This window comes from Stegostoma tigrinum, chromosome 5 (assembly GCF_030684315.1).
Source record: "Stegostoma tigrinum isolate sSteTig4 chromosome 5, sSteTig4.hap1, whole genome shotgun sequence".
Classification (NCBI taxonomy): Eukaryota; Metazoa; Chordata; class Chondrichthyes; order Orectolobiformes; family Stegostomatidae; genus Stegostoma; species Stegostoma tigrinum.
In genome coordinates, this window is record NC_081358.1 from 78,583,043 (window position 1) to 78,600,974 (window position 17,932).

The 17,932-nt window shown below is 40.0% G+C and overlaps 1 protein-coding gene across 3 annotated transcripts in view; it reads right to left on the reverse strand.

Moving 5' to 3' along the window:
• Positions 1-17,932, reverse strand: part of rock1 (Rho-associated, coiled-coil containing protein kinase 1) — a 214,406-nt gene that overhangs the window by 63,383 nt on the left and 133,091 nt on the right. For all 3 annotated transcript variants that reach the window (XM_048529564.2, XM_048529565.2, XM_059646086.1), the window contains exons 15-19: positions 10,835-10,926; positions 10,504-10,750; positions 6,432-6,538; positions 3,664-3,814; positions 2,381-2,541 (exon numbers count right to left, since the gene is read on the reverse strand). In XM_048529564.2, coding sequence (XP_048385521.1) covers positions 2,381-2,541; positions 3,664-3,814; positions 6,432-6,538; positions 10,504-10,750; positions 10,835-10,926 — 758 coding nt within the window. The remainder of the gene's footprint in view (positions 1-2,380; positions 2,542-3,663; positions 3,815-6,431; positions 6,539-10,503; positions 10,751-10,834; positions 10,927-17,932) is intronic.

A 17,932-nucleotide genomic window follows, 5' to 3' on the forward strand; every position in this document is an offset into this window, starting at 1 on the left:
AAAATGTTTGATAAGATACCACACATTAGCCTAATGAGAAAGGTAAGAGCTCATTGCTAGAGATGGTATATTAGCATACCTACAGGACTGGCTAACCAATAGAAAACAGAGCTGAGATGGCAGAGCGAGGGTATTTTCAGAATGGCATAGCAACCTGTAACTAGTGGGGTGTTGTTAATGTTAGAGCCATAATGATTTACAATATACGTTAATAACTTGATTGAGGAAAGTTAATGTACTATAGCCAAGTTTGCAGATGGCACAAAAATAGATGGGAGGGCAAGTGGTGAGGATGACAAAAAGCGTCTGCAGAGAAAAAGCAGACAGGTTAAGCAAAAACTTGGCAAATGGATTATAATGTGGGAAAATGAGTGGTCACGTACTTTGGTCAGAAGAATAGAGGAAGTGAATATTATTTAAATGAATAAAGACTGCATAAAGTGAAAGCACAAAGGGGTTTGGGAGTCTTCATGCATAAATCACAAAAAGCTAGCATATATATTCAGCAGGTAATAAAGAAGGCAAATGCAATGTTGCCTTTTATTTCAATGGGAATTGAGTACAACTGTGAAGAGGTCTTGTTAAAACTAACCAAGGCACAAGTAAGACAACAGCTGGAATGGTGTGAAAGGTTCTGATTCTTTTATCTAAAAGACAGATTGGCACTGGATGCAACCCAGACGATCATAATTAGTTGATCATGGTTAAGGAAGGGCTGTCATATGAGGAGCAATTGAGTAGGCAAGGCCTGCACACATGACGTTCAGAAGAATGACAAGCAACCTTACTGAAACATCTAAGATTCTTAGGGAACTTGACAGGATAGTTGCAGAAAGCCTGCTTCCCTTTGTTGGAGAGTCTAGGGTTAGTATAATACAGAATTGTGTCCAGGTCATTGGAAAATGCAGGGTTACAGGGTTCGAGGTGGGGGGGGGGGGGGGGGGGGAGGTTGGTCTGGGTGCGATGCTCTTTGGAGGGTTGGTGTGGACTCGATGGGCTGAATGGCCTGCTTCCAGCCAAAGCACACTTTTCTACTTTAACTTATTTTTTAAATCTTTTGTTACCTAGGGAGCTTCGGAGTTATTGTTCTACTTTTCCCTTTTGGGAAAATATTATTTGACTGTGCCCAAAACAAAATCTTCTTTCTAAAGGCAACCCATTTTTTAAGCTACTAATTTTTCCACCAACATTTGGTTTCAGTCTATCGGGCCCAGCTCTATTCTTGTGCCATTGAAATCCACTCTCCACTAATCGGTTTATTCTTACTCTGAATTGACCAATGTTATCTTCCACTGTCATCCCAACCTTATGATATAATGATCACTTATCCCTCAATGTTCCCCCATTGTTATTTGCTTTACTTGGCCCACTATACGCCCAAGATCCAGGTCTAACAACAATTTTTTTCTTGTTGGATTGAACACATACTACTGTAGGAAATATTCCTAAATACAATCAAAGAATACCCATCCTTTGGTTTTCTACCATGACCACTATTGCAGTATACACATGGATAATTAAAGTCCCCCACTGGAACTACTCTATAGTGTTAACAGCTCTCTGTAATTTTCTTGCAGCTTCTTTGCGCCCTTCCCACTATTTGGTGGTCTACAGAATACACTGAGCGACGCAAACACACCCTTTTTATTCCTTTGGTCTAGTGAAATCTGCCCTTCGACCCTCTTTTTCCAGTACTGCAATGCTTTCCTTAATAAAAAGCACCACCTTGCCCTATTTTCTTTCTTTCCTACCTTTTTTGAATACCTTTTAATCACAAATATTTAACATCTAACCTTAAGCCAGATTCACATACATGTACAGCAAGACCGATCTAGGCTTCATTACCTTCTACCTTATTCAGACTCCCCCTATTAACTTACTACTTCTCTCACTTTGAGACATTGGTCAATAGGCTTATAATCCCCTCACTCAACTGCAAATGAATGAATCTATCGAAGAAAAAGTCATTTAAATTAGCTTTTAAATATGTCTTCCCTTGAGATACTGAGGGTTTTAAGTTTGTATTCAACTCTGTATCTCTTTTGAAACTCTGGTAACTCTTCCTTCTCCTCTTCCAATAGTGCAAAGTTATAAAATAACAGCTCCACAAAATTATTCTTAAAAACAAATTCACAGCAATATGCATGTCATAGAAATGAAATGTAACAGTACCGCTTCTCATAAAAATTACCCATATGCTTTGCTCAAGTTTGAGGCTCTCTGCAGCTGAAAAAAGATATATTTACATTTAAAAACTTACATTTTACCCTCATGGCGTTTTTCTGATAGACGTACTGTAGGATTAAAACGTTAAACTAAATGACACACATTTAGAAAAAAATTCCATAATGGTCATAAACATTGCTTTTTATCCTCTTACCTCATCTTCCAATCTCTCTTTCTGCTTACTCAGCTGTTCCACTTTTTGTTGGAACTGCTTTAAGTCAACTTCCGACATAGAAAGCTTTTTCTCCACTTCCATTGCATAATTTTCTGCTCTCTGTCTGGACATTCTCTCCTCTCTCAGCTTGTTATCCATTTCTGAACAATAACAAATTAGTATAAAATTATTTTTCAGATAACACAAATATTAAAATGTCCATTTTATTATGGATTCATGACATTAAAATGCCAGAAACGACTATATATCATGCATTTTATTAATAAAACCACTAAATGAAATTTCAGAAAATCTCAACTGCAAGTAAAATCATTATAGTTGAGGTGGGAGTTGTGCAGGATTGAGTGTTCTTTCAACAATTGGCTATAGTTTGATTATTTATAATAGCCAAACAAGTGGGAAACATGACATTTCAGATGTCACAGTTGTACAATTGCATTAGGAAGTCATAACAGTAAATTGATACAAGAAATAATTGTTTTATTCAGTGTAGAGCAAAGCTTCTTCCTACACATATTTTGATGACGACGACATTGGTTGATTCGCCGAGCTGATTTGTCGTTCCACAGACGTTTCATTACCATGCTGGGTAACATCATCAGTCCAGCCTCCAATGAAGCATCGGTGTTTTCTCCCGCCTGGTTGTTAAACTCTGGAGTCCATTGAGCTGGATTGCCACACTTCCGGTTTTCCTTCATTGGGAAGTGTATGTGGGGTCGAGTTCTATGTGTTTATTAATGGCTTTCTTTGTGGAGTGCCATGCTTCTAGGAATTCCTGTGCCTGTCTCTGCTTAGTTTGTCCCAGGATTTTGGTGTTGTCCCAGTCGAATTGATGGTTCTCCTTATCCATGTGGATTGAGATTTTTTTTAATAAAAAATGCACACTAACATGAATAACATCTTCCAGCATTCATGCAGTTAAAAAAAATTGAAACCATTCAAAACAACAACCAGAGAGCAAAACTATTGATGAATATTCTATAAAGATTTTCTGGCCTGTGTTAACACTTTGAATAATCCGTTCTACCAGGAAAAGAAAACTCATCATTAAGACAGCCTAAAAAATCCACTAAACAATGAATTTCATTCTGGATATTTATCATCAGTATATTTGTATCAATGTTAGGGGTGAGACAATTCAACAATTTACTCACTTATGAGTAGAAAAGTCTGATGTGTGCTGAATGCATGAGGTTGGCCCCAGATTTAAACTGAGGCACATGAACTTACTTGCATGCAAAACAATCTTAGCAAATACCAACCATTCATGGCCACCGATCTTGCTTCTTCTATGGACTCATACTCATCTACCAATCGTGCTTTAGTTACTTTGTGCTCTGTAATTTCTTGATCTAGCTGTTGCTGTAACATCTTATTTTTGTAATTCAAATCTATTTCCATATTATTCTTTTCCTGTGAAAACAAATCTCAGTATTATTACACACAGTAAGCATAACAGATTAAATAAGTAATGGTAACATTGTTTTATTTGGTGCAACTGAAAATGACAAAAGATTTCTACAGTTGTTCACACAGAATTATCAGCATGAACTGTACTGCTACAGAAAGTGTCAGGTAAAGACATATGCTTTCTCACATATAAATGCAATTATTCATGGATTCTACCAGATACCCACTTGTGATATTTACCAAAAGCTACCTGATTTCATTGCAATAAACATAGCAAGATGTAGAAGGGATCAGGATTAGATATTCATTGTCAAACGTAATTTTCTTTAAGCAAGATCACGTAGAAAGTTCACTTTGCTACTTGGAGTTTTTGTCCACAATATTTAAGGAGTAAGATCTTTTACAGATGACAATTATTTTCCATATGCTATGTTGTGAACTTAATTTTTTTTAAAAAACTTCCACTTTTGGAAAAACGTTGAAGTATTGTAACTGCTAAAGCAATCAACAAAACAAATAACATTAATTTCAAGTAAACTTCACAGATATTATTCCAAAAGCAAAATAATGCTGATCTAGGAAATCTAGATATACATGAAAGCAAAATGTTTGTCCATTTGTTGGCAAATTCTACCCAAGTCCTGTGGTCATTCCCAACCAATCTTAGTGGGATGATACTTTACATAAAGGGGCATGTCACAGAGCAGCTGGTGGTGCTGGGGTGAAGGGAGATCATTTTAGCCTAAGAAAGGATCCTGTGGCACTGCAAACAGTGCATCCCTGATATTGTAAATAGAATAGCAGAAAATAGTATTGGGCCATTCAGGTCTTCAATCCCACTCATCATTCAATATGGTCATGGCTTATCATCAAACTCAGTACCCTACTTCTGTTTTCACCCCATACGCTTTGATCCTTTTAACCTTAGGAAAGGTATCTAATGACTCCTTGAAAACATTTAATGTTTTAACCTCATTCGTTTTCTATGACAGGATCACCACTGGAAGAGGAAATCTCTTCTTAACTCAATCTTCAAATGGCCTGTTTCTAGACTCTTCAGTCATTGGGAACATCCTTCCTGTAAAGACTCTGTCGAGTAAGAATTTTACAGTTTTCTATGAGAAACCCCTCTTTCTCTTAAACTCCAGTGAATATCTTCTGACATATCCAGTCTCCCTTCTTGGGTCAATCCTGCCATCCCAGGAATCAGTCTGGTAAACCTCTGTTGTACTTCCTCCATAGCCGGAACATCCACCCTCAGATCAGGATGCCAACAGTGCACACAATACTCCAGGTGTGGTCTCACCAAAGCCTTGTATAATTTCAATAAGGCACCCCTACTCTTGTACGCAAATTCACAAATATTATTTGCCTTCTTCGCTGACTACTGTGCCTGCATGCCTACTTTCAGCAACTGGTTATACGGCTCCACAACTTTCTTTCATACATCATTTTCTTTTCTTCTTATTTTATTTGTTCCACGTCAGTTAACTCCTGAAACGCTCCATTTTAATGTTCAATAAGGGAGATCACAGGGTTGAGGGGGATGAAGAGATTAGAATAAACAGTCAAAAATCTGACAGAGAGTAACAGCACCCAAGACAAATCAGTACAGCAACTAACAGTACAAGACTCTTTAACGGAGCTTTCATTTATGATCTTCACCAACATTATCAATCAGACCCAGAATACAGTTTGGCAATAGATAAGGTATGTGAACACGGTGCCAAGTGATTGAAAAACAGCCACCAATCTGTTGCATAAACATTAAAGTACAACTGGCATCCCCAAGAGAGCCACCTGATCGAAAAATCATATTGTTAATGGAAACAATAAAAAATATTAACCAGTTCTTGAAAAGCATCAGAAAACATAAAAGCTGAATAGAACTGCCAAATTTTTTTTCTTTTTTCAATCAAGGAGGAAGAACTTATGATGTCACTTGTCATGAAATATTTAATGTTTCAACAAATACTGAAACTGCAAAAATGGGTAATATGGTCTTCACTGAGAAAGGTTAAGCAGGCTTATAAATGTGTGGGTTGTGGTGACCATGCTGCTTTCCACCCTCAACTTTCATGAAGTCAGTGATGGAAAATTCCTGAATGGCTTTCTTAAAAGTGGGGTCTCACTCCCTCCTTAGTGCCAAGAATATGTGCTACCTCTTCATAGGATTCCACCCAATTATACTGAAAATGTACAGAATGATCCGACACTGCCATTGACGCGGATGGTGAAATATTCATAGTACTGAACATTGAGAAAATTAATTTTGTCTGAATTTAGGTATTTGTGTTTCATAATTATGGGATTAACATTATTAATTAAAACTGCTATGTGAAAGAAGGCAATTAAGTGAATTTTTGATGCCTATCTGTCCATAGAATGAATGTGTCAGCTTATTATTTCAAACAAAACTGGCAAAGAAAATGTTTCCTAAGAACTTAGTTGTAACTTCTATTTTTCCAGACTTCAGATGCATTTTCCAGTTTGTATGAAATAAAGCTGAAATGCTGGGAATGCTCAGCAGGTTTGGCAACATTAATGGAGAGAGAAATAGAATTAACATTTCAGATTGATGATCCTTTGTCAGGTATTATCCAAGTTCTTCATTAGTTACCTTTTCCAGGTTGCTAAGCTTGTCATGTGCCTGTTTCTTCTCCATCTCTGCTTTTGAAAGGTTAATTTTAATCATTTTCAGTTCTTCTTGTAAAGAAGTGGTCCGAGCTTAAAAAGAAAATTGCCGTTATCTCACTATTCATTGTACTAAGAGAATTAAATAAAGGATACAGCAAAAGCCTAATCCAACAAAATTCACCCCCAACTCCAGAGACATTGTAGACAAAGCCAATGCCCAGTACAACAAGTACTCAAGATCAGACATTGTTGTGAATCTATTCTGATGATCATCATCCCATTTTATAATTGAACGGCTACCTGGGGGAAGCACTGGCAGGGCTTATAATATCTGTCAACACTTCTCAACACGGGTCTTAAGGACCAGAGATCTGAAGAGTAAAAATGATTAAAAAATAATTTCGAGTTGAACCAAAAGAAGGAAAAAAATCTGTATGTTGCAGGACGAGAAATGGGTTTGCATCAAATGATAGCTAATAGCAAGGAAAGATTAGGAAATAAATCTGTGGAAAATTCATCGAGGGGTAAAGACTATTACATCTTGCAAAGGAGAAATGATTTTGAAAAACTGAAGCATAAGAAAATTAAAAAATGCTCTGGAAAGAAATTATTGCAGTTTAGATTTAACATCTGGATTGCTGCAACAAGGAGCTAGTAGATCCAGGGCCCAGATTTCTTCTGCGCTTTTAAAATAAATTCATTTACATCCTTATTTATATAAAGTATAACATTTCAATGATGATTTTAATTTTATTGCAAGGAAGATGATGAGGTTTTATTCTGACATTCCTGTTCGTCATTTTCTATCCCTTCCTCAGCATCTCTACTGTGTAACCTCCTTCCCTGCCTTTTCTTTTATTGCTTTTGCACCTCCAACTTGCTTCCATTCTCACTTGACCTGGTTTGATGCATGATTGCTATCCACTGTCTTGTAAAATAAAAAAGATTTGCTGCATACATTACATCCTTTCTCAGATAATGAGACCAAAACTGCACACAACACTCAAGGTGCAGTCCTATGTACGCCTTGTACAGTTTCAGCAAGACAGTTCTGTTCCTGTACTCGAATCATCTCAATATGATCACACATATACTGTTTACCCTCTTCACTGCCTGCTGCATGTGCATGTTTACTTTTAGCAACTGGTGTACCAAAACACCAAGGTATTTTTGCATCTCTCCCTTTTCCCATCTATTGCCCTTTAAATACTAATCCCCATTTATGTCTTTGCTACAAAAGTGGATAACCTTACATTTACCCACATTAAACTTCATCTGTCATGCATTTGTCCATTCACCCAACTTGTCCAAACCACAATTAACCATCTCTGTATCTTCCTCACCATTCATTCTCCCATCCACTTCTGTGTCATTTGCAGATGTGGAATAATTACATGAAGTTCTCTCATCTACATCATTAAAAAATCTTGTGACTAGCTGGGCTCTAAGTACTGATTCCCTCAGTACTCCTCATTGGCTGCCACTCAAAAAATGACCCATTTATTCTTTTTTCCTATAGCAGCCTTATTTGGTTAATATTAAGAAACTATTACAATAACGCCACTAGGTTTATAATAATTGTGGAAAATGCAAGGAAGACTCAAGCATACAAATATTCAATTGGAATACAGCTACCTACTTTGGTGAGCTGAAATCTGGATCAGGTGGATTGGAATCCAAATCATGGTAGACAAAACAGTAATTGAATGAAGGGAATTAAAGAAACATTTATTTGAGAGTATGAACACACTCCCATAGGGGAAAGGGGGTGCATCCAAACCTGTAACTCACTGGATGACTAAAGACAATATGGTTAAAACAAGACTGAAAATGATATCTTATGAAATCTGAGGTTCATGGAACAATAGAGAATCAAGCTGAATGGTGAAAGTAGGGAGGAAATTCACTAAAAGAGGGATGACAGCGGCAAAGAAATATATAGGAATTGATTAGTAGCTAATAGAAGCTTGCACATTGCCCAATAGTCACTCTTGGGTTTGCTGTAATGGTTCAAATGCAGATGGCACAGTGAACTACTACAGAATGAAGACATCCTGATTGCTGGCAGGGTATCAAACATTGACCTGTATGATTCTCTGTCTATGGTCAAACCCCCAGCTGGTTTCAGAGTAGGGCACAGATGATCTATGCTGCCTGGAAAACGAAGTTTACCATGGGATGGCCTAGAATCCTAGTTATATGTGTTATATATAGGTGTTCCTCTAGCAAAGAGAACAACATTTCATTAAGGCTCAATGAATAGAGGGCACCAATGACCACGCCCCTGCCACAGCAGACGACAAGGTGGAGTTATTGCATATATATCCAACTCCCATCTCGAAGAAGCCAGACAAGTAAAAGTTCATCATCCCTGTTACCTTGACAGCCAATGACATTGGGACCTTTCCCTGTTTTGATGTTGCAGGCGATGGGAGACTTAAATAGGTTGTCCTTACTGAAGCACAGATATTCAAATAATTGTTCCTCCCTGAGTGTCAGCTAGGTGAATAACTTCAGAAACATCCCGGATTGACGTGCTCTCCTGTTAGGAGAGAATCTGCAAGATATCTCATCTTAACAGCCTGCTCTGCTCGGCATGCCCTTTGTTCCTTTGCCAAATCATGCTGAGCTGTAATGGAACTGCATGAATGTCGGGGAGCAACGGGTAGGACCCTATGTCTTCAAGTCAGTAAAGCTTCTTCAACAGCTGCCATACCAATCTGTCTGGACTTCTACAACTTTAACCAACACAAAACATCAACATATGATGGAATCAGAGCAATTTATGTGTAAATAGTTGATAATTCTTTTAACTGTTGAGATAAAATGTCTTCCCACCGTTGAATGATTATTCAACCATGTAAGGTTAAGAGGATGCATAATCTGGAGCACTGAAGTTTAAAAGGACAGGATACCACTGCCATTAAATCAGTGAACGCATCATGATCTGCTTGCCTTAACTGTTTCTATCACAGTTACTGTGCACATGCCAACACCCAACAAGGAATGGCATGCCCCAAAAGTGTATATCTACTAGAAGCAGCATTTTGGTCCCAAAATCAGCATCTGTTGTAACCAAATCAGCACTGTAGATCCCAATTTTGCAGCGTAAGTGTTTCCACAACGATTTTCATTTTAGTTAGTCAGAAAGCATGGTGGCTCAGTGGTTTGCACTGCTGCCTCACAGCACTTGGGCTTGATTCCAGCCCCGGGTGATTGTATGGAGTTCATACGTGCTCCTTGTTTCTGCATGAATTTCCACCAAGGGATCCAGTTTCATCCCACAGTTTAAAGACATGCACGTTAGGTTGATTAGCCAAGTTAAACTGTCCGTAGTGACTAGAGATGGACAAGTTAGGTGGATTAGCCATATAACCATGCAGGGTTACAGGGATACGTAGGGGATTTGGTCTGCATGGGATGCTCCTTGGTGGGTTGGCACAGACCCAATGGGTTTAATGGCCTCTTTCTGCACTACAGGGATTCTAAAAAGCTTTGAAGTTCACAGAACAAGGTGATACCACTCTGAAGCTGAAGGCCAAAGAGAAATCTCCACTGACACATCTGTGGAAATTTGGTACTTGCCTCTATGAGCAAAACCTCGGACAGCAATCTCCATGGTCGCCACAGCACGTTCCTTCCAGAAAGAAGCAAACCTACTGCCATACTAATGTGACAATGCTCAAGCTAGTCTGATCTCGAAAGTTAAGCAGAATCAGGCCTGATTGGCATTTGGATAGGAAGCTGCCTGGGAATACCAGGTTCTTGTGGCACAGAGGTGTCAATACCCCTGGACGAGGAGATCTGGGTTCAAGTCCCACCTGCTCCAGAAGTATGTAATAACGTCTCTGAACAGGGTAGTTAGATTGATTGAGCATGCTACTTCAATGAGTTCTGCCCTGCCACTATGGTGCTGATCAAACAATAATTATTCCTGGAAGGAAACCGGAAGAAGAGGAGACAAATTTCCCTACTTGCATTCAGGAAGGGAACGGTCCAAAGATCACAAATGGCTAGCTATCCTTAACAAATATCAATTTCCAACTATTAATTACCTTGCAAATCATTGATCATCTCTGAGCCCTGGTTGCGAACTCTTCTTTCAGATTCCAAAGCAGATTGATGCTGGATAATGTCCTTCTCCAGCTGTAGCTTGAAATTTTCTAAAACTCGGTTTCTCTCCTGCAGTTCACTGTTTACAATCTCTAATTGGCTCATGGTCTTTGTTAAGTCAGTTTGGTTCCTCCGTAACCTTGCTGCTGTGTCAGATTCAGATCGCAGCAGAGCATTCGCTTCTTCTAACTATGAACAATAGAATTACATTTTTCAGTGGTGTCTTGCTTTATTTTATGTTGAAAAACTTCAGAATATGGGTTTAGAACTTACTTGTTTTTGTAACTGAACTATTTTCTCGTTTGAAATATGAGAATTCTGATTCATTTTCTTTAAGTCCTCAAGTTGCTCCTTTAGCGTAGATACTACAGAGAAAAACAAGTCAAAAATTACAACCCAATCAATGAAATATAAACCATTGTGTAAGGGATTTTCTATTAAATGAATTTCTAATCGGTGCAAATGTTAATAAAATTTCTAACATGACATATTTTGCACCTGAAATGCGAAATGGCCGTTACATGCTACATAATTCTGTACTTGGATAACAAAAGATGTTATGAGCTGAATCAAAAGAAAAAATAAGCATTTATCAAGGCTAGGAGGCTGGGCACACACGAAGCAAGGGTGGAATACAAGGTAGTTGAAAGAAACTTAAGCAAGGGGTCACAGGGCTAAAAGGGGTCTTGAAAAATCATTGGCCAACAGGATTAGGGAAAATCCCAAGGCTTTTTATACATATATAAAGAACAAAAGAGTAGCTTGGGAGAGGGTTGGCCCACCCAGGAACAGGGAGGGGAATGTGTGTGTGGAGCCAAAGGAAATTGGTGAGGTATTAAATGAATATTCACCATACAGAAGGCCTTGGTGGATGTTGAGTCTGAGCAAGGGTGTGTAGACAGTTTGGGTCATGTTGAGATCAAAACGGAGGTGGTTTAGGGGGCATTGGAAAATATTAAGGTAGACAAGTCCCCAGGGCCTGATGGGATGTACCCCAGAACACAGAGAGGCAAGGGAGGAAATTGCTGGGGCCTTGAGAGAAATCTCTGTGTCCTCACTGGTTACGGTGAGCTCCCAGAGGATTGGAGAATAGCCAATGTAGTTCCTTTGTTTAAGAAGGGTGGTAAGGTAATCCAGCTAATTACAGGCCAGTGAGCCTTACATCAGTGGTAGGGAAATTATTGGAGAGGATTCTTCGAGACAGGATTTACTCCCACTTGGAAATAAGTGGGCGCATTAGCGAGAGGCGATATGGTTTTGTGAAGGGGAGGTCATGCCTCACTAACTTGGTTGAGCTTTTTGAGGAAATGACAAAGATGATTGCTGAGGATAGGGCAGTGGATGTTGTCTACATGGACTTCAGTAAGGGATTCAACAAGGTCCCTCATAGCAAGTTGATACAGAAAGTAAAGTTGCACGGGGTCAGAGGTCAGCTTGCAAGATGGATGAAAAAACTGACTCAGTCATAGAAGACAGTGGGTAGCAGTGGAAATGTGCATTTCTGAATGGAGGGCTGTGACTAGTGATGTTCCTCAGGGATCAGTGTTGGGACCTTTGCTATTTGTAACATGTAAAATGATTTGGAGGAAAATGTAATTGGTCTCATTAGCAGGTTTGCTGATGACACAAAGGTTGGTAGAATTGCGGATAATGATGAGGACTGTCAAAGGATATAGCTATATATGGATTAGCGAGTTTTGAGAAGATTTGTAGCTCAGGTTGTGGTTCTGGATGTGAGTTTGCCCGCTGAGCTGGAAGGTTCGTTTTCAGACGTTTCGTCACCATTCTAGGTAACATCATCAGTGAACCTCCGGTGAAGCGCTGGTGTTATGTCCCACTTTCTATTTATCTGTTTAGGTTTCCTTGGGTTGGTGATGTCATTTCCTGCATTGGTGATGTCACTTCCTGTTCTTTTTCTCAGAGGATGGCAGATAGGCTCCAAATCAATGTGTTTGATGATGGAGTTCCGGTTGGAATATATGGATTGGTTGGTGACTTGGGCAGAGAGATAGCAGATGGAGTTTAATCCAGAAAAATGTGAGGTAATGCATTTTGGAAGGACTAATCCAGATGGAAAATATATGGTACATGGCAAAACCCTTAAGCGTACTGATAGGTAGAGGGATCTGCGTGTACAGGTGTACAGCAACACAGGTCACTGAAAGTGGCAACACAAGTGGAGAAGGTAGTTAACAAGGTATATGGCATGCTTGCCTTCATCGGCCTGGGCACTGAGTTTAAAAATTGGCAGGTAATGTTGCAGCTTTATAGAATCTGCATTGGGCTACTTTTAGAATATTGTGTCCAATTCTGGTTGCCATACTGCCAGAAGGACATGGCAGCTTTGAAGAGGGTGCAGAAAAGATTTATTAGGGTACTGCCTGGTATGGAGGGCATTAGCTATGAGGAGAGGTTAGAGAAACTTGGGTTGTTCTCATTGGAATGACAGAGGTTGAAGGGCAACCTGATAGAGTTCCATAAGAGTATGAACGGCATGAACAGAGCAGACAGTCAGAAGCTTATTCCCAGGGCAGAAGAGTCAATTATCGGAGCCATAGGTTTAAGATGTGAAGGGCAAGGTTTAAAGGTGATGCATCAGGCAAATTTTTTTGACATAGAGGGTGGTGGATGCCTGGAACTCACTGCCGGGGGAGGTAGAGGAAGCAGACACAATAGTGACTTCTAAAGGGCAGTTTGACAGTTGTTGGATTTTGGATGAACTGAAGTATATAGAAGATAAAATGTGGGCTGCAAGCAGGAGTGATTGGAAAAAGCCAAGTCTCGAGATATCCAAGTCATAGATGCAGATTTCAGCAGCAGATGAAATCAGGGCAGAGAAAAAAATTTGGAAGGTTACAGAGATGAAAGAGATGTTCTTAGTCATGGTGCAAGACAGCCTAACCAAATTCTATACAAGCTTGGCATAAATTCTCTGTTGCTCAACTCAATTTCCCAGTAATAACATACTAATTGCTTGTATGGGTTGTCTATCATTATCAATATATATTGCCAGGTTTTGTGACTTGCATTTGTATTCTGAGAACCCTTTTTTATTGCACCTGCATTGGACATCTACATCTACATACGTCAGAAGTATTGTAATTAGGTTTTCCAAAACAGCAGTGTGCCAAACAAAATGTGCTAAACGAAAATCATTTTTCTATATGAAAACATGTAATGACATGCTTTACATGCCTGACCTGTAATTTTTGCATTAAAAACCGAAGCATTACTTTCAACTTAATTGACCCAAAATTCTTCTTCACATTTATACCCCACTCAGTGCTTCCCATCTCCAGATCCGTATCTTACTTGCTGCTTCCCCCTCCCAACCCTATCGTTTCTTGCACTTACAATTTCTGCCTGCTGGACACCTCACTGTCCCTTAGTTGCAGTCCCTCCTGCTGAGCCTTTTACTGTTCTTGTTCTCTCCAGTTTTGTACCCATCTTTTGACTCCCACGCCACTTCCCTCTCCGGCACACTCTTCTACTCGCCTCTCTGGAGATGGGAAGCACTGAGTGGGGTGTAAATGTGAAGAATAATTTTGGGTCAATTAAGTTGAAAGTAACACTTCGGTTTTAATCTCCAATCCCCCTTTGCTCTCTCCCACTAACTAGCTTTGTCACCACCTCATTCACTACCCCTCATTCTAATCGGAAGCAACACCATTCACTGATTTCCTCTTGCTGATCCTCTCCAAGTCCTTAAGAGCTTGAATGAGGGCCTGAGAGTAAGAAACAACAAGAGTGTAAGGGCATGGGAGGAAACAAAAAAGTTTTTAAAAGACACTGGGCAAGAGCAAGTGAAGTTGGTTAAGTAATGAGTAAGGCAACAGGAAGTGCTTTAAGAAAGCAGCCTAAACATGCACAGTTACAAATGCCCCTCCTCTGTCATTAATAGCAATCATAAATGATTGATTTTCTAGAAGTGATCCTTGCGGCAACCCCCCCAATTACATTTTTCCACCCTGACAAAGGTGCAATAAAATCCCAACCCTCTGTTTTCAGTGTGTAACCAATCCTCGATCCACATAAATACATTACCTCCAACACAGAGCTCCTGCCTTCTGTAATAAATTTTTACATGGTGCCTTGTCAACTATCTTCTGGACATCCATCTGTTAGTTCCCTTTTAGCAAATCTGTTTGTTCTACCAAAAATTTGTCCAACACGATTTCTCTTTCACAAAACTATGCTGACTCTGTCTAATTCATCTAAAATTTTCTAAATTCTGCTATTTCTTCCGTATTAACAGACTCAGCATTAGCCCAATGACAAATGTCAGGCTAACTGGCCTGTAGTTTCCTGCTTTTGGCCTCCCTCCCTTCTTGAATAGGGTCATCACACCGTTAGTTTTGAATTCGCTGGACCTCTCTGGAATCTACTGAGCTCCAGAATATATCAACCAATGGCAACACTATTGATGGAAGCACTTCGTTTAAAACCCTTGGATATAGGCGTCATGTTGTGCCTTCAATTCCATTAGTATCAAATATTTTTGTCCCTTGAGATAAAATCTGCTACAAGAGCTTTCCTCTCATTAGTACCTTGCTTTTCTGATATCTTTGGGTTGTTTATTGTATCCTCCATCATGAAGATCAATTCAAAATATTGGTTCAAATTATCTGCCATTTCTGTTATCAATTTTGAGTCACATCCTCCAAGGATCTCACACTTACTTCAGCTACACACTTTCTAAACACTTGTGGAAATTTTAGCTGTTTAAGTTTCTTGCCAATTTATTTTCATAATCAATTTTCTCCCCAGTTAATAACGTTTTAACTATCTGTTCCTGGCTCCTAAAACAAAATTCGAGCCCTCTGGTTTACCATTAGTTTATGCCAATTTGTATGCCTTGGGTTTTGACTGGATACACTTCATGACTGCTTTTATTAGCTATGGGTGGTTCATCTTTCTCAGAGTCATTTTTGATCAGAATACATTTTTGCTGAGCAGTTTTAAATATCTGCTTAAATATTTGCCATTGCTGATTGACTGAACTTCCCTTTAGTCTATCTTCCCATCCCACTTCAGACAACTCATTCTTCATTCCATAATGCTGAAAGACATAGGAGCAGAAATTAGGCCATTCAGCCCATCCAGTTTGCTCCGTCAGCAAGTTGATAAGTTTCTCAATTCCATTCTCCTGCCTTCTTTCAATAATCTTTGATTCCCCTTGACAATTAAGAACCTATCTCCGTCTTAAACATACTCAATGACCTGGCCTTCACATTCCTCTGTGGCAGTGGATTCCATAGATTCAGCACTCTCTGGCTAAATAAGTTTCTTCTCATCTCTGTTCTAAAAGGTCTTCCCTGTATTCCTAGGCTGTGCCCTCAGGTTGTAGTCTCTCCAACCAATGGAAACATCTTCCCAATATCCACTCTGTCCAGACCATTCAGTATTCTGTAAGTTTCAATTAGATCCCCCACACATCCTTCTAAACTCCATCGAGTATACACCCAGAGTCCTCAGATGTTCCTCGTATGTTAAGCTTTTCAGTCCTGGGGCCATTCTCGTGAACCTCCTCTGAATCCGCGCCAGGGCTAGTACATCTTCCCTGAGATTTGGGGCCCAAAGCTGAGCACAATACTCCAAATGTGGCCTAACCAGAGCCCTATAGAGTCTCAGAAGTACATCTGTTTTTATATTTCAGTCCTCTCAAAATAAATGCCAAAGTTGCATTTGCGTTCCTAACTACTGACTCAACCTGCAAGTTTACCTTGAGAGAATTCTGGGCTAGAACTCCCAAGTCTCTTTGCACCTCAGACATCTGACTTTTCTTCCCATTTAAAAAAATAGTCCATACCTCTATTCTTCTTAACAAAGTACATGACCTCACACTTTCCCACTCTGTACTCTATCTGCCACTTTTCTTGCCCACTCTCCTAACCTGTCCAACTCCTTCTGTAGCTTCCCCGCATCCATAATACTACCTGTCCCACTACTTACCTTTATATCGTCTGCAAACTTAGCCAGAATGCCCTCACTTCCTTCATCTAGATCATTAATGTTTAAAATGAAACGTTGTGGTCTCAGCACTGACCCTTGTGGAACACCACTTCTTACCAGCAGCCATCCTGAGACGGGCCATTTTAACCTCCACTCTCTGCTTCTGCCAGACAGCCAATCTTCTATCCATGCTAGCACCTTGCTTCTAACGCCATGGGCCCTTAGTTTACTCAGCAGCCTCCTGTGTAGCACCTTGTCAAAGGCTTTCTTGAAGCAATTGCCTCCCATTGGTCTAACCTGCTCATTATTTCCTCAAAAAATTCTAACAGAGTTGTCAGGCATGAACTACCCTTGAAAAGCCAAGTCTTCAGAAATCTTATCCTTCACAATAGATGCTAAAATCTTACCCACAACCAAGGTTAGGCTAATCAGCCTATAATTTTCCATCTTTTGCCTTACTCACTTTTTAAACAGAGGTGCCACATTAGTAATTTTCCATTCCTCTGGGGCCCTCCCTGACTCTAGCGATTCCTGAATTGGAACCCCTCTTTCCTTCACCACTCTTTTAGCTACGTGTTTACTTCCCTTATTCTCGTGTTCCTATGCCAATTTGTACATGACTCAGGCAGCAATCCGGAGATTATAACCCTTGAGGGCCTGGTCTTTAATTTTGCTCCTTGCTCTTGATAATCCCTGAACAGGTTCTCTTTCCTTGTCTTGCCTATTTGTTTGTTCCGACATGGGCCACAACAACTGGATCCTCCCCCTCCCTCTCCAGTATCCTTTCAAGCCAGTCAGACATATCCCTTACCCTGGCACCAGACAGGCAACATACTATGCGGGACTCTTGATCCTGCTTATAAAGGATACCATCTATTCCCCTGATTATAGAATCCCCTACAACTACCACTTGTCTTTTTGCTCCCCCCCCTCTTGAAGGCCTCCCATCCACAGTGCACTCACTCTGCTGCTGATGCTGATTGCAGACTTCAGAGTGACTATTTTCTATTGGTCCGGGGGGGGGGGTGGCGGCGGGGAAGAAACACTCCAGTTGTATTTGATAACACTTCTTGCACAGACCGCTGTTTGGTAGAGGTGACTATGCCAATGCAAATCTTCACCTTAATGGCCACAGTTGTTGTCACCCTCTGCTGAACGCTCTTATTTACTCAAACTTGGAAGGTGTCTTTCTGAGGTCCTCCTCCTCCTGCTGGTGACCGTGCCAATACAAATCTTCGCCCCAACTGCCAACCAGCTTCATCGTTGCCCTCTGCTGAATTGCCCTGTATGTCCTCTGTAATTGCCCTTACCTAATTTGAGGACAATGGTTTGAGACCCTGAGTTGCCCTCCCTCAAACTGAATTTGAAATTCTACCATGTTGAGATTGCCACTTCTGACAGAATCCTTCATTGCGAGAT